Source organism: Copidosoma floridanum, unplaced genomic scaffold, assembly GCF_036245765.1.
Source record: "Copidosoma floridanum isolate Cflo_tuat_1 unplaced genomic scaffold, Cflo_Japanese_pri ptg000004l, whole genome shotgun sequence".
Taxonomy (NCBI): Eukaryota; Metazoa; Arthropoda; class Insecta; order Hymenoptera; family Encyrtidae; genus Copidosoma; species Copidosoma floridanum.
Window position 1 is genome coordinate 31,079,876 of NW_028321881.1, and position 18,010 is coordinate 31,097,885.

Below are 18,010 nucleotides of genomic sequence, written 5' to 3' on the forward strand. Positions count from 1 at the left end.
AATAGTTGTAAAATTTCCAACTGAAAACGTTTTACATTACATGTCAACTCACTACGGAGTTTTATTTAGTAAGTTTCCGTCGAAGCCGTGACGGCAGGCCGCTAGTTCTTTATAATTGTAAAAGTATACATACAATGCTGTTAACAAAGTAATGACTGTTTAATAACGTAGAAAAACTTGATCTAGCACTTCTTGTTCTTCCATTCTGTAGATAACGAGGAAGAAGAGAGGAAAAACAAGAAGTGCTTGGATAAGTTTTTTTATTTTACAAAACAGTTATTACATTGATGACAGCGATGTATGTATACATTTGCAAATATAAAGAATAAATGACATGCAAATATGTTGATCTGTATTTTTTGTACGCTCTACCTAAAATTTTATAACAACTATTTCAACAATAGAATAGAACCGTGTGTGCTTATTATTACAGTAATAATGTCTGGCATAATAAAATAAAAAAAGTAAATATTTTGCACGATTATAATTGTCAAAGAAGTTCAAACCGATAAAAACGATGCCCGCGTTCTTTGATGAACATTGATTGTTAAATAAATAATTAACAATGCATTTTTAAAAATCAAAATTGCCTTTAAAATTGTTATTTGGACGAGCTACCCCAAATAAAAAATAAAAAAAACGTCGCTCTACGACCTATGGTTCTAAAGATATTACTAAACTTTTTGGCCAGTGCCGTTTTGGAGCGAATAGAACGATTTCCGTGCGCCGCGGCCGCAAGAGTGTGGTTGTGACGTCATCACTCGCAAATCTGCCGTAATCGATTGAAAAACCATTTTGACTGAATATGCTGTCATGTGAAAATGGTCAGGTATTTTAATTTCCAATGTGAGTATTACAAAGATAAGCAGTCAAATCATGCACTGTGCAAATTTCAAAGAAAAATTTTTATTTTTCACCGAGATACAATAGAAACAGAAAAAAATCTTGTCTTAAATTATCTTAGCTCCTAAGATACGTAGAGTGACGTTTTTTTCAAAAAAATTTGTAGAAAAATAGCAGCTACAATATGAGTCGACTTCCGTAGACAAACAACTGAAAATGCAAAAGTTATTACATTTATTTCTACCGATAAAATGTACCTATTTTTCAAAAGCGTTTTACATCATATAAATTTGCGAAAATCAATAAAATTAACGTTGTACTTGATAAAGTAACTGTTAACGAAGAGAATACAATAAAAATTGATAGTGTTAGTTGTTAAAAAATATCGAGAGGGATCTTACAAAAGTATCTATTTATCAAGCAAATCTTGTTTTATCATGACTATGAGTTATATAGATTTAAAAATTTGCAGGTTTATTAACATTGTCAATGTGCACAATTTTAAATTATTTTAGGAACATTTGCAGTACGCTGTTGTTTGTTAATAACAATAGAAGAAAATGCTATTTTTAGTGGTTTTTTTTACTTTGCAGGTGAATGGCATTACCAACTTTATCCATTTTTTTTCATTTTGCAGGTGTTTTGAAGGGCTACAGTTTCTAAATGAATCACTTTTTCGTATGATTTACAGTTTTTACGTGATGTTGAAAATAGTAATTCTCGCAGCTTCCTGAATTTTTTAAACTATGCTGCACTAGTAATTAGCTATTCCTGAAGATGGATATTTAAAAGACTAGGTTTCTTGGGTATAACAAAATTTTTTTTGCTCTAGTATCTGTGAGTTTTCATCGAAACCATACATCTCTTCCACTACAGGCCAATATCTTTGATCTCAAACTTCGCGAAATTTTTTGAAAAATTAATTTACAATAATTTGTGCATTTTTTTGACTTCTAATAAACTAATATCGGATAAACAATGTGGATTTTAAAACAATAACGGCTTTACCGATGTTTTCGCCTTATTAAATGATTACATAAATACAGAACTTGACTTATTACAACTTACTGCAGTAGCTTTACTGGATTTATGTAAACCTTTTGATTCCGTTATTTATTAACTGCTATTGAGTGAACTTGAGAACTATAGAATGCGGGGAATAACGCTGAAACTCTTTAAAAGCTATCTACATGATAGACTTATCAACAATTTTTGATAATACTACTAGTCATTATGAAATCATCAATATTGGTGTCCCAGACAGAGTACCATACTTGGTCCAGTGTTGTTCTTGTATACATTAACTAATTCCCGAGTAGAAATGAACCTACAGTTTGGATCCAGTCTAGATCTATCTACTGTAGCTTTGGATCCAGCCTGGACACATTAAATGAATTAATTGTTCTCGCAATTTTAGGTCAATAATAGACCCAGGAAGCTGAACTCATAGATAATGGATGAAAAATAGATCAAGCCTTGATCTAGATGCTGTATTATTCAGCGTGTTGTTTATTGTGAAAAGAAGTATTGTTATTTATAATGTAGAAATTATGTCATAAGTTACTTTTGGACAGTGATTGTAATTTGATTGTACATAAAAATAGAATTTATTGAACGACATGTAAATAAATAAATGTTAAACTATTTTACTCTTTACATATTTAAAAGTTAATAAGAACATCTGTAATAAAACAGAACTAGCTTTCGTTTATCGACTTGTAAATGTTATTTTCAATAGCAATCCAATTTGTTATAAACAGTAAATCCTGGTTAAACAAATAGTTACTTTTGTACACTCCAAAACTTCGATCATTAAATACATACAGCCAGCTTGGTTTTTACTATTTTAACTCAACTTGCCAGGTAATATAATCTTATTACTTTTATTTATAATTACAGGATTTATATTGTTTAGACTTTCCGACGATACTTAATATGAATAGTGTCAACTGTAGTACGCCAACGGGGTGACATTTTCAATGGCTAATTTGTAACTTAAGTCATAGCTCCATACATTAATTGTGCATGCAAGAATATATATATATATATATATATATATATATATATCCATCATCGGTAGGCTAGGACAGATAGGGAAAGAGGGAAGAGAGAAAAAGCGAAGAGGACAGGTAGAAAAAGAGGAAAGAGGATAAAAGCAAAGAGGTCAGATGAGCTTGTGCTTCCAAACGCGCGTAAACTTGAGAAGCGTTTTGTTGCAGTGATCTTTTTCATTTGTTGACTTTGTTGTCTTTGGGTATCGTGTAGCCTGCGTAGTCTGCTCGGTTTGCGATTTTGCGCCGCGTGCACACCGAGCATTCGCGCTCGACGTGCGTACACACATACACACACCTATATACGCAGATACCGGATAATGGATCACATCTGGATCCAATCATCCGTTTTCCTTAACACATTTATATTCCGGTTACTCATACAGATTGAGGGAGTTACTTCCTTTGCTGATGACACAGCTATGACTATTATTGTATTCTAGTTCAGACTTATGGGATCATTTAGAAGACGTATTAACAGATTTATTAGACATATTTTAGTGGTTCTACATCAATAAACTAGCTACTAATATTGATCAAACGTCCATTATTACTTTTGTTAAATATTGTAATTCAATGCCACGTAATTTTTACATAATTGTAAATAATCATAAAATTAATATAAAAAGTGAGGCCAAGTATCTGGGACTGATCTTGGATAATAAGTTTCGATGAAATAGTTACATTAATAATATTGTTGGAAAAACTAAATACTTGCTGTTTGTCTTTTACAAGATTAAGTTTGTACTGAGAACCGATCAGTTACTTACTGTATACTACGCTTTATATCACAGTGCCGCCACTTATGGCATCTTCCCTTGGGGATCAGCATATGACAACGTTTTGAGTCCATTACGATCTTAACAAATGAAAATCATTAAAAATGTTTTTGACAAAAATATGAACAGATAAAACTTAAAATAAGACCACTTCAAAGGACCCCACACCAACCCAATGGGATTACGGTTCCCAATAAAATGGTCTGAAATTTTAATATATTATATAGACAGTTTATGAAAAAATAATTATTTAAGTCGCTAATTTTAGAAAAGGTTAGTTTAACACGCAGCGCAATTCAGCATATATATTTTATATAGCTTGCTCGATGTACAGGGATGTGGACAGAAAGGGTTATGTCAAAATCATCCACTATTCTTGACTATCAATGGGCATTACATAAGATATTTTAGTTTAGTCAGTAGTAGCGTAGCTCCTTGGCATGATTTTCCTGTATGGTAGATCTATATCTAGGTAATAAGAAGAATCACTAGTACGAGAAAGTTCTTATCGTAAGTAACCGACAAATAATGGGCTTTACAATTTTTTAACTCTAGATAGCCGAAACAACACTCAATCAGGTTCATTAATATGAGTTGTCATCACAATAATTCTTATTCAAATAGATAAACTGACTCTACTTTACAATTATATGTCGATTATTTAACAACATTATTACTTAAGGAATCTATGATATTATGAATAAGATTAATCATTTGCTAACGAAGAATATGTTTTACATTTAAACTTCTCTAACTATTTTATTTTTACTATTGCTTACAAGTATGGTGAGCTTGGATCTCGACTACACCGCCACTTCTTCGTCTAGTTCCAAAGACCTACTGTTTGTTGATCCTGCGTTATGAACCTTTTTCGGTGGGAATTCTGATTTCTATACACAAGATCAAGTTTCTCTAAAATAAATAATTATCTCTTGCAAGACACAATATCTTTATCATTACAACTTTTTTTAAAAAGATTGATTAAAACATGTTGTCTTTACATTACAAAGACATTTTAAAAATTTATTAGTATTACAATTTTTTAACTTTAATAAATGATAATGTTAAAAAAATTGATGTAGAACCCTGCAACCCAATAATTAATTACAATTATAAATATATTTTAAGCTGTGCGCAGCTGATATGTTTGATGAACTTTAATTAAAAATAAAAAATAAAAACAACAAACCAGGGGGGATAAATGGGTCATGGGACCCACGGTAAGAACGAAGTTCGTTAAACATGACATGAGTATAAAAACACAATTTCTCAGGTAACAAGGGGGTCGCCAGACCCGTAAGAAGAACGAAGCTCTATGAACGTTAGTACTGCATTCATGTAGTTCACTAAACAAAAACTTGAAAAACGAATAAAATAAAAAAAATAAAACAAACAGTTCAGTACTCACGATGGTTGAACTTCGTGAGTACTGTATTTATGCACGACGTTCTCACGAAGTTAAACCATCGTGAGTACTGAACTATTTTTTTATTTATTTTTTTTATTCGTTTTTCAAGTTTTTGTTTAGTGAACTACATGGATGCAGTACTAACGTTTATAGAGCTTCGTTCTTCCTACGGGTCTGGCGACCCCCTTGTTACCTGAGAAATTGAGTTTTTATACTCATGTCATGTTTAAAGAACTTCGTTTTTACCGTGGGTCCCATGACCCATTTATCCCCCCCGGTTTGTTGTTTCTTTTTTTTTTAATTTTTTGTTTTTTTTTTTCTTTATTTCTTGTTTCTTTTTTTTTTCCATTTCTTGTTTTATTTTTTTTTATATTTCATTTTATTACATTTTTTTTCATTTTTTTCTTTATTTCTTGTTTCATTTTATTTTTTTCGTTTCTTGTTTTATTATTTTTCATATTTTATTTTATTACATTTTTTTTCAATTTTTTTGTATTTCCTTTATTTATTTTCTTTTATATTTTCATATTTAATCATTTTTTTTTCATTCCCTTTTTTTTCACACACATCATTCCTTTTTTTTCATATTTAATTTCATTACTTTTATTTTTCATTCTTTTGTATTTCCTTTATTTTTTTTTTATTTTTCTATTTATATTTATTCTTTTGTATTTCCTTTATTTCATTTCTTTTTTTATGTTTCATTTCATTATTTTTTAATATAACATTTTATTTGTTCAAATTTCATTTAATTTTAAATATTATGTTTTTCATATTTCATTGTTTCATGTTTCGTTTCTTTTTTTTTTTCATATTTCATTTCATTACTTCTTTTTATTTATAACAGTAATTATTAGCATTACTGTAATGCCAAAAAAACCTCAGGTTCAATAAAAATCGGTCGGTATTTTATGCATCAAATGCATAAAATACAAATATTTAATGCGTAATAACGCGCCTTATTATATTTAATCTACATAACCATATTTATGCTAATTATATTTTTTTTTTTTTTTTTTTTTAGATGTATTGTTTAGAAAACGAATACATAATTTATCATAAATTAAATGTAGTGAATCATATAAAAATGGAAATTAAATCAGTGAATGCATATAAAAATGGAATATTATAGTTACGAACCACAAGATAAGTACAAGAAACCAAGTTACTATAGCCGGCAGCGCTCGTAGCAGAGTGGGTAAGGTACAGGACTCATGTGCAGGAGGTCGAGGGTTCAAAGAATTGTAAAAGAAGAAATTTCCAAGTCAAAGACAAATATTGCGAGAAAATAAAATTAAAATTTGTTTAAAAATTAATCTTTTGGGAGTGTGAGGGGGAATTGTGGGTAAAGGTGTGCAGAAGAGTAACACGGCACGGTTGGCAGATATACATATATAGTGAGGAGAGGGGAAGTGTGTAGAGAACAGTAGGTGAGGGGGACGGGGTAAGGGGAGAAACTTGAGAGGAAGAGACTTCTGATTAAAAAAAAAAAAAAATCTGTTGGTTTTAAAATTCCAGCCCCCCGAGTAACGTGACATAAAGAACTTCGTTCTAAAAAAAAAAAACATAAAAAAAGAAACGACCTACGTCAGAGTTTTCTGGACGAACATCTTCGAGAACTCGTTACTTTGCGATAAACACTGTAAAATAAAACAACTTCTTATAGACTTTTAACTCTAACTATCTAATGTCTTCGATAAAATCTACTCTTATTTTAAAGTCAAGTTTCCAGCGTGGGGATCTTTGATAACGTGTTTCTTTGAGAGGTCCACTATCAAATAATATTTTAAGCATTGTCCAGCTGAAACGTTCGATAAGCTTTACTTAAGGCCCAGTTCCCTGAGCGAAGATCTTCGGTAGCTCAAAACTTTGCATTTTACACTGTAGTAAGATCGACTCGTGGTTTTAAGTCAAGGTTTCCCTCGCGGGCATGTTTGACAGCGTGTATTTTCGTAAGAAACGCTGTCAAATAAGATTTTTAGCAGTTCCTAGCTGAAATGGTTAATGAGCTTTACACAAGAACCATTCTTAAATACTGTAATAAGATCGACTAGTGGTTTAAAGTCGAGGATCTTTGATAGCGTGTATCTTTGTAAGAAACACTATCAAATAAAATTTTGAGCAGTGCCCAGCTGATATGGTTGATGAGCTTTATACAAGTACCACAGTCAAATTCTGTAACAAGATCGACTCGTGGTTTAAAGTGGTTTAAAGACTGGAGATTTTCCGCGTGGGGATCTCAATTAGCTTGTTTTTTTTGCGAGAAACGCTGTCTGATAATATTGTCAGCATTTCTCAGCTGATATCTTCTACAAGATTGACTCATCGTCGAAGTCTTCTGTGCACCAACGTTTCATAACATTTTTCATAATTTTTCTTCTTTGCAGGCAAAGTTGTAAGATAAAATCAGTTCTTTAAGCTTAGCTTGAGAGCCGTTGTCAAAGTTTTTCTTGCGGGGATCTTTGACAACGTATAACTTTGCCATAACCACTGTCGAATAAAACCTCTTGATGCAGATTTTTAGCTTGGTCTAGCCAAATTCTTTAATAAGCTCGACTCATGGTCTCAAATCAAAGATTCCCACGAAGGGATCTTTACTAATTTTCTTTCGCAAGAATCACAGTCCAATGAAACCAATTCTTACTGATTTTCAGCAGTACCTAGCTTACACCCCTGTAAGTTTGACTCAAGATTTAAAGTCAAAGATTACCGCACGGGAATCTTTAATATCGTATATTTTTGTTATAAATACTGTCGAGCAAAATTTTTAGCAGTGCCCTGCTAATATGGCTGATGAGCTTTGTACAAAAACCATTGTCAAACACTGTAATGAGATTGACTTGTGGTTTGAAGTCGAGTTTTCCCGCGCGGCGATTTTTGATAGCATGTATCTTTGAAAGAAACACTGTCAAATATGATTTTTAGCAGTGCCCTGCTGATATGGTTGATGAGTTTTACTCGAGAACCATTGTCAAAGTTTCTTGGGCAAACATCGGCTATAGCTCGTTACTTTACGATAAACACTGTAATAAAATCGTCTCGTGATTTGAAGTCGAGGTGTCTCGCGCGGAGATCTTTGATAGAGTGTATCTTTATTAGAAATAATGTCAAAAAAGATTTTTAGCAGTGCTCAATTAATACGGTTAATGAGTTTTACTCAAGAACCATTATCAAACGCTTTTATAAGATTGACTCGTGGTTTAAAGTTGAAGTTTTCCGCGCGGGGATCTTTGATAACCTTTTTTTTTTTTTTTTTGCGAGAAACGATGTCTGAAAATATTGTCAGCATTTCTTAGTTGATATCTGCCGTAAGCTTGACTTATTGTCCAAGTTTCGTGTGCTGCAACTTTTCATCACTTTTTTCATACTTTTTTCTTTGCAGAAAAAATTGTCAGATAACACCTGTTCCATCAGCTCAAGCATCATTGTCAAAGCTTCCTGCGCAGGAATCATTGATAGAGTATTTTCTTTACAATAATCACTGCCTTAGGGTGAGATTGCATGGAGTCTTGCAGTTTACACTCTGGCAGAGTCGCTTTCATTCCAATAGTCCAAGTTTGACTTTTTTTCAAAGTCCAAGTTTCCCGCGCAAAGACAGCTTTTAGTGCCAAAAAACGTACGTGAATCAGTACGAACAGTCTTTCTTGGTTACGAAAAATACTTACGTCATCATTATGTACAATTTCACTGTATTTTTAACCTGTTCAGAAAATTCGATTTAATTTAATTTATCTTGTTTAATTATATATTTTTTACCATTGAATAAGTAGACTCATCTTTCAAATGCACTGTATTAATTAAGTTTAGAGAAAAGATCATACTATTCTGTGTATTAACTGTTATAGTCCATACATTTAGCCGGACAATATGTCAGTCATGTAGCCAGACATTTACCCATACTTGTAGCCGTCAATTTAGCCACAAATTGAGCCATACGTTGAACCATACCTTGTTCCATACTTCCACCCATACGTTTAGATATACGTTTAACCATATATTCAGCCACCATTGAGCCAGACATTGTGTCATACTTTGAGCTGCACTTAAAGCCATACCTGGAGCTGTTTTTTAAGCAGTCATAATTTAAGCCTCACTTTTAGCCATACTTCGAGCCATACTGTTACCGATACATTTAGCCAGACTTTGAGCTAGACTTTCAGCCAGACATTAGATATACATTTAGCAAGACATTAAGCCGTACTTCAAGCCATGGCTTTAGCAGTACTTTAGGACAGTCTCTTAGCAAAATGAGCACTGCAAATTGATTTTTTTTATGTTACATTTTAACAACTGAATTTTATGAAGTGTCATTAATCTTTGGTGTTTGAGGTGTGATGACCGAAGCAATAACTATTGATTGGTTCCAAAGATCAACAAACCCCTAAGCTGTAACGTGAACCTGCAGTTAAAATATCCAATCGCAGTGTTTGCAGTGTGAGGGCCAAAAAGTAAGAAAATCAAAAGTCGGCACTGGTTAAAAACAGCCTTAAAATCTGGCTTCAATGATTAACGGCATCATCATTAACATGAATACGGAACATTTCATCACTGCATTTTAATTACGTATAAGTACCTATACGTTCTCAAGGCATCGTCTAAGTCAGTTACATTGGAATCACTCATATGCATATGGGTATACTTATGTGACCAACTCTGATCATACGCGTACAAGGTAAGAAAATTGTTTTACATTTCCAACACACATTTTTAAGTACCTGAAAACTTGTGTTAATTATCGCGGAAAGTTTTTCTTGGCTACAAAGAATAATTATATCATCATTAGGTACAACTTTACTGCGTTCGTAACCTGTAAAAAAAAAACCAAATGACCAAGTTTGAAGTCCGAAATTACTTTGAGTGCAGCTTAAAGTATGACACAAGGTCTGGCTCAATGGTGGCTGAATGTACGGCTAAATGTATGGCTCAAAATATGACTCAATATATGGCTTAACGTATGTGTGGAAGTATAGAACAAAGTATGGCTCAATTTGTGGCTGAATTGATGGCTACAAGTATGGGTAAATGTCTGGCTACATAACTGGCATATTGTCCGGCTAAATGTATGGACTTTAACAGTTAATATACAGAATAGTGTGATCTTTTCTCTTAACTTAATCAATACAGTGCATTTAAAAGAGAATTCTATTCATTCAATGGTAAAAAGTATACAATTAAACGCAACGCTGGACCTTGGACTTTAAACTTTGTAATTTGTGTTTTCTGTACAGGTTCAAAACACAGTGAAATTGTACATAATGATGATATAATTATTTTTCGCATCCACGATGGACTTTTGGTACTAATTCACGTATGTTTTTTAGCATAAAAAGCTGTCTTTTCGTGGGTAATTTTGACTTTAAAAAAAGAGTCAAACTTACAGAGGTTTAGACTGGGTACTGCTAAACTTTAGCAATAACTGGTTTTATAAGGGTAAAATTACGTGGAGTCTGGCAGCCTGCAGACTGGCAGACTCGCTTCCATTACAGCTCACTAGACTGAGAGAGAGATCCAATCACGTGATCACATACAACTCTCTCGAACGTCTCTCTCACTCTAGTAAGCTGTAATAGAAGCGAGTCTGCCAGTCTGCAAACTGCCATGAAATATCACCCTAAAACAACACTATCAATGATCCCTGCGCAAGAAACTTTGACTATGATGCTTGAGCTCTGCTAATGGAACAGGTGTTATCTGACAATTTGTTTTGCAAAGAAAAAAAGTATGAAAAAAGTTATGAAAAGTTGCTGCACAGGAAACTTTGACGATAAGTCAAGCTTACGGCAGATATCAACTGAGAAATGCTGACAATATTATTAGACATTGTTCCTCGCAAAAAAGTAGGTTATCAAAGACCCTGCGAGGTAAAGCTTGACTTCAAACCACGAGTCAATCTTATTACAATTTTTGACAATGGTTTTCAAGTAAAGCTTTACTACATGAGCTGGGCACTGCTAAAAATCTTATTTGACAGTGATTCTTACAAAGATACACGCTATCAAAAATCCCCGCGCACGAAACCTCTACTTTAAACCACGAGTCGATTTTATTGAGGTGTTTGACAAAGGTTCTAAAGTAAAGCTCATCAATAACATTAGCTGGGCACTGCTAAAAATCTTATTTGACAGTGTTTCTTACAAAAATACACGCTATCAAAGATCCCCGCACGGAAATCTTTGACTTTAAATCACGAGTCAAACTTACAGGGGTGTGAGAAAGCTACTGCTAAAAATCAGTTAAAAACTAGTTTCATCAGACTTTGATTCTTGCGGTAAAAAGCTATCTAAGATTTCTCCGTGGGAATCTTTGACTTTAGACCATAAGTCGAGGTTATTAAAGGTATTAGCGAGGCATAGCTAAAAATCCGTACTAAGAAGTTTTATCCAATAGTGATTATAGCAAGGCGTCAAAGACCACTGCAAGAAAAACTTTGCCAATAGCTTTCAAGTTATGCTTAAAGAACATATTATATCTGACAACTTTTTCTGCTAAGAAGAAAAACTGTAAAAAAAGTTGTGAAACGTTGCTGCACAAGAAGCTTATGGCAGATATCACCTGAGAAATGCTGACAATATTATCAGACAGCGTTTCTCACCAATAAAATACGCTATCAAAGATTTCTGCGCGGGAAACCTTGACTTAAAACCACGAGTTGATCTTACTACAGTGTTTATCGCAAAATTACGAGCTATCAAAGATCTTTGCCTGGAAAACTGGCCCTTGAGTAAAGCTCCTCAAACATTACAGCTGGACATTGCTTAAAATATTATTTGACAGTAGATCTAAAGAAACACGTTATCAAAGATTCGCACTCAGGAAACTTTGACTTTAAAACTCGAGTAGATCTTGTCAAAGATATTAGCTAGGTAGTGCTAAAATCTATAAGACCTTGTTTCATTTGACAGTGTTCATCGCAAAGTAATGAGTTATCGATCGAAGATGTTTGTCCAGAAAACTCTGACGTAGGTCATTTTTTTATGTTTTTTTTTTATGTTTTTTTTTTTTTTTTTTTTTTTAGTAAAGTTCATCAAACATATCAGCTGCGCACAGTTTAAAATATTTTTTGATAATTGTAATTAATTAATGGGTTTCAGAATTCTACATCAATTTTTTTAACATTATCATTCATTAAAGTTAAAAAATTGTAATACTAATAAATTTTAACAATGTCTTTGTAATGTAAAGATAACGTTTTTTAATCAATCATTTTAAAAAAAGTTGAAAGGATAAAGGTATTGTGTCTTGCAAGAGATAATGATTTGTTTTAGAGAAAATTGATCTTGTGTCTCGAAATCAGAATTCCCACAGAAGAAGGTTCAAGATAACGCAGGATCAACAAATAGTAGGTTTTTGGAACTGGACGAGGAAGTGGCGGTTTAGTTGAGATCCAAGCTCACTGTACTTTGTAAGCAATAGTGGAAAAAAAATAGTTAGAGAAGTTTAAATGTAAAATATATTCTTCGTTAGCAAATGATTAATCTTATTCATAATAGCATAGATTCCTTAAATAATAATGTTGTTAAATAATCGACGTATAATTGTAAAGTAGAGTCAGTTTATCTATTTGAATAAGAATTATTGTGATGACAACTTATATTAATGAACCTGATTGAGTATTGTTTCGGCTATCTATAGTTAGAAAATTGTAAAGCCAATCATTTGTCGGTTACTTACGATACGCACTTTCTCGTACTAGTGATTTTTTTTATTACCTAGATATAGATCTACAAGACAGTCATGCCAATGAGCTACGTTACTACTGATCAAACTAGAATATGATATATAGCGCCCATTGATAGTCAAAAATGGTAGATGCTTTCGACATAACCCTTTCCGATCATATCCCTGTACATCGAGCGTGCTATGTACATTTTATATACTGAATTGCGCCGCCTGTCAAATTAAACTTATCCAAAATCGGTGACTTAAATACTTATTTTTTCAAAAACCGTCCATTTTCGGGTCTTGCTTTTATAGTAACTTTTGTTCAGAAAGTAATAAACTATAGCATTAAAATTTCAGACCATTTCATTGGGAACCACAATCTCATTGGGTTGGTGCGGGGTCCTTTAGCAGGCATATACTTTTAAATGTCTAGTCTGAGAATATGAGACTTCACAGAACATGTACTTGACTGGTTCAAGCAAATTTAAAAATAAAAGCATTTAGTATTGAAAATGTAATTTGAACAGTGAAAAATACCGTTACAAATACAAGGCCATTTTATTATTTAATAAACTGCCGCACGAACTGAAAGTTTTGAAGAATGTTAAAGGGAAAAGAGACAAAAAAGTTCTGAAAGAGCCGTGTAAAAAATTATTAATATGTTTATAAACAAGATAACTAAATCGAAAAAGCCATCGGTCGTACTTCATTACTTTGTAAAGTTTGTTTGTAAAAAGGAAATCACTGCATTGTCTCTCTTCTAACTTCCTTTTGTTTGTTTGAGATAAGTTTTTTTTATTAGTTTTAAGATACCCATTCTAGTGTACAGGCATACTCAATGCCTCCTTGCTGGAATGTACGTAGTTATAGTTTCATAATAATATACCATTATAGATTAGTTAAAGAAAAAAAATCTTGAAAAGCTGTAAATTCATTGTTATATCTATGTATATTGTGTAATAAATAAATAAAAAATAAATAAAGAAATTGATATATATACAATGTAGTCATTCATTTCTCAGCTTTTTTAATTTGGCATTCGATTCATTACTAGCAGTCTTTTTTTTTGTCCCGGTAATCACGAATTAGCCGTTTGAATTTAGCAACTATGTTAACTCTGACACAAAATTTGATAGTACTTTCGTAATGTGATTTGCAAAGTCCATCAATGGTCCAAATTAAAATTTTTCATTATATAAGAGATAATGTTTTTTACTAATATTTCCCTAACATTTCTTTTGCAAGAAACACTATCAATAATAAGATTAAACGTTTTTACACACAACTCAATCACATGTAGAAAATCATTTGTGGGAATGTTACACTTGCAGTACAGTTAGAACATCTTGATTTTGCAATACTTTTCATAGACATATAGCCTGCGACATACTTAATTGAAGCACGCAAGGGTGCATAAAATCAATTGGATTCAGGCAAAAAATTAGCAACTTGGCATTGCTTTATCAAAGAGCTTTAGTACTCATTAGTGCTTTTAGAAAAAATTACTTGCAAAACATTTTGTTCATTGACAACTGAGGTCTTAGTTGGGTTAAGACGATCGTCCTCTTACATCTAGCTTACTTACAGTTTGTTGTTGAAGAGGAAGTAGCGTTTGAAGTTACACTGTACTGCAAGTTTCGTCTCATTTGAAGAAATGTAGGATTACTATTATGACTAGAGCTGGCTTACAATGCTGCAAAAAGATTTTCCAGTGGATCTTGATTGAAACGACTAGTTAGCCGATAAATTTCTTCATTACTTTTTGTATTTTCCGATTGCAAAAAATACTTTTAGTGCTTTAATAAAATCTTTTAAAATATCTTATCTATGATTTAAATACTTTAATATTTAAGGTTTTTTTATCATACATTGATTTTTTTTACGAAATTTGCCGTTGAGATGCCATTACGGTATATTTGTGGATTCTCTAATGCTAATGCTTCTATACTTAAGGCTGCATACAAGGAATTTCTAAAATTTGCGTAGCTAATCTAACATTTATCAAATCAATATGTCAATCGGTTAATTTCAACACAGCTTTGCAGGGTCAATTTCGTTCCCAATTCTGTACCTCTTGAATGGCATTCCAAGACATGCGACCGTTGCCAACTTTTATTTCCCAATTTTTTAGAATGTATCGAAGGCATTTTATAAAGTGTGATGCATTATAGTTAAAAAAATTGTTTGCTCAAAAAAGTAGGTACATGGCTTTTTACTGGAAATTCCAAGTTTTTCTACAACTGTACAATTTTTGGACCCTAAATCACAAATCATGAACTTAGCATAAATCCCGTTTCTTTAACATAATTGACAATATCTAGTATGATTATGTTTATTTTCATCCATAAATGCATCATGTTAATGCCTATTGTGTGAGAATATTAACACTCTCGCTGTCTCTATTCAAATTGACTAACACATAACAAAAAAAAAGTGCATGACAAATTTCAAATCGGTAAGAGCAGATACCACAGCTGCCAATGTAAAAAATACAAAAAAATGTATAAAAATACATTATATTATAATTTCAAAATAAAATAGAATAACTTTTCTTTTGACATCGATAAAAATCCAATACTGATAGAAATTATATTGTTTTTTTATTCATCCGCAGTGGCTCAAGATTTCCAGGCTGTTTAAACACGGACATGAACGAATTAGCAACAAATCTCGTTCCGTACCCTAAATTACACTACATCTTTTGTAGTGTGAGTCCAGTGGCATTCACAGCTTCACAAACTTCTGTAACAAATATCAAGACGTATGTATGCATATATTTCATTTTCTAAATGTAGTATCTTAAATTTTGAGTACAAATTTTTGAAAATGTTATGTTAAACGAAGCTTTTGACATTTTAGATTTCAAGATGAATTATTCGTTAATGCTTGGTCTCGAAACAATCAGTTAATTAAAATTGATCCTTTGCAAACTGAATCGCTAATTATTGGAACAGCACACATTTATCGAGGTGATGCTTCCATAACTGATATTAGAAAAATCATGAAAAGGTTATTATTATACTTTCTGTGGAGTTCTGAAAATGAAAATTGAAAATCGTTGAAATGATTGATTAACTAGTTACTATTTAATGTAAATATGTACACTATTCAGACTGTCACGGGTAGATTGTTCTAAGTCATAGGTACAAAGTGATGGACGTTGATAAAGTGCATGATTGGCTGCGTCAGCCATTTCATTGTATAGATATATCATGAGTAATAAAATTTGTATACTGTTTATATGTGTGTAGATATGTGTGTATGTTTGTGCAAGTGTGTATGTATATATTTTTCGCGTGTGCATGTATATAAGCATACACGTGTTACGTGAATATTTTGCGCGGGACTTAAATCACCAGATTACCACAAATGTATGATGACTTTCGATATACCGACAAAGTCGCTATTACCTATAAACAGTGAAATGGCTTGAACATGGTAGCCATCTACCACACTGTAAAACTTTGATCCACTGTACTCGTTAGTGGCAAAGGTTAAAGAAGAGAGTAGCAGATCCGGTTGCCCTGCACTGATTTCGCCATGTTCTGATCTTGTAGGGGTAAAGACAAAAATTATTACATGACTTATGCGCGAATAAAAGTTTTTTTCAATACATTTTTATTTTCAGTATAAAAAGGTGAAAATACGAAAAAATATGTTTAACGTTTTATTTTACTAAATAAGTTTTGTTGTTTTTAAATAAAAATGCCTTTTTCGATAAGGTAATCTGTGTCTATTATATGATGGCTTATAATTATAAATAATATGCCACTGTCTCCTTTCACCATTGCTATGTTGATGGCTGATGGATGATTAGAGAGAACATTAAGCAGCCGTTCTGTCTTTATTTTGTTATCAAGCTACGTGATTGGCTGTCCCCTTCTCAGCGCTACTTTAACTTCTTACTACTCTTAGCAGTTGGGTGCGTCCGTATTAGCTTCAAGCAGATGCAGAGACTGTGCCATCTACAGTAGATATTTGCCAAAAGTTCTTGCATGTAAACAAAGGCCTCATAGCACGTGGCTGCTTGTGGTTGGCTCTTTTTCAGTGAGCGTGCCAGTTACAAGCAGCTGTGTTTATGTACGTATGATCGAATCCGTTTGTTTGAATGCAAGAACATCTATCAAATATCTGCTGCAGAGGGCACAGTCTATGTATGGACTTAGATGTAATAGGTATAGAGTGTAGGTGTGTGAGAGTGAGTAAAATATATGTAATACATAAGGACAGAATCAAAATAAAAAGTTGGGTTACTTGGATGGGCACTTTTTGCTGGGTTTTAAATGTGTAACAAAATGTTGAATGATGTAAACTTGAATAGGGTTCGAACAAGTTTTTTATCATAAAATTCAAGGAGTTTTTCAGGATTTTTCCAAAATTTTTCAGTACATTAACTTTACCAAAATTTTAATTTTTTTGATGAAAAATTTTCAACTATGGGATATTAATTAATTCTTACAGTCCAATAATTAAGAGAATATTTGTTCACAACATTGTAACGCAACTGCATTTGCGTAACCTATGCCATGTATCGAGTAACGACGGCAACAATGTGTTTCTCTTTTTTTTCTCTTCCTCTTAGTTAGATTTTACTAATAGGTGTCTTTGGCCAATTCAGGTTTATAAAATAATAGCACAAAGAGACTTCTTCTGCTTGCTTTGGTTATTCTTAACTTTATTGTGTGTATCATAAACAGTACACATTCCTAAATGTACTCAGTGGCGTAGCGAGCGTTAGTGGCGCCCGGGGCGGAAGAAACTGTGCTGCCCCTACAAAATCAAAATTTTTAGCCCGACAAGATTAAAAATGAATTATAATAATAAAATTTTAACAAATTAACTAGTTCAAATTTAGTCTGACTTTAGAGCGCAATTCTTTATTGACATAATTGTAAGAAGAATTCGGTTCAAAAAGCAATCGAACTGTTGCTAGTTATTTTGTAGAAATAATTAATACTTGAACAAGGAGAAGACTTTGAAGTTGAAAATTAAAAAAAAAGTATGACACTTTATGATACCAAGTAAAAATGTTTTTTTATTTATGAGGTCTTTGGTCAAAAATACATAATTTATATATAAATTTTACGGGCTTTCCGGGCAGCAAAATCTGAAATTGCATCTTCAAAATCCACTTCGTTTGCTAAATCGTGCTCGATTGACAATATCGCCAAATTGGTTAATCTCAACGAACTCATAGTAGTTCGTAAGTAGTTCTTAATTAATTTTAATTTAGATAAGCTACGTTCACAGCTGGCAACACTGATTGC

At 32.5% G+C, this 18,010-nt stretch overlaps 1 protein-coding gene across 2 annotated transcripts in view; it reads left to right on the forward strand.

Annotated features, from left to right (window-relative positions):
• Positions 1-18,010, forward strand: part of LOC106643515 (tubulin epsilon chain) — a 334,441-nt gene that overhangs the window by 300,636 nt on the left and 15,795 nt on the right. For both annotated transcript variants that reach the window (XM_089597608.1, XM_089597611.1), the window contains exons 6-7: positions 15,358-15,504; positions 15,603-15,752. In XM_089597608.1, the coding sequence (XP_089453734.1) occupies positions 15,358-15,504; positions 15,603-15,752 (297 nt within the window). The remainder of the gene's footprint in view (positions 1-15,357; positions 15,505-15,602; positions 15,753-18,010) is intronic.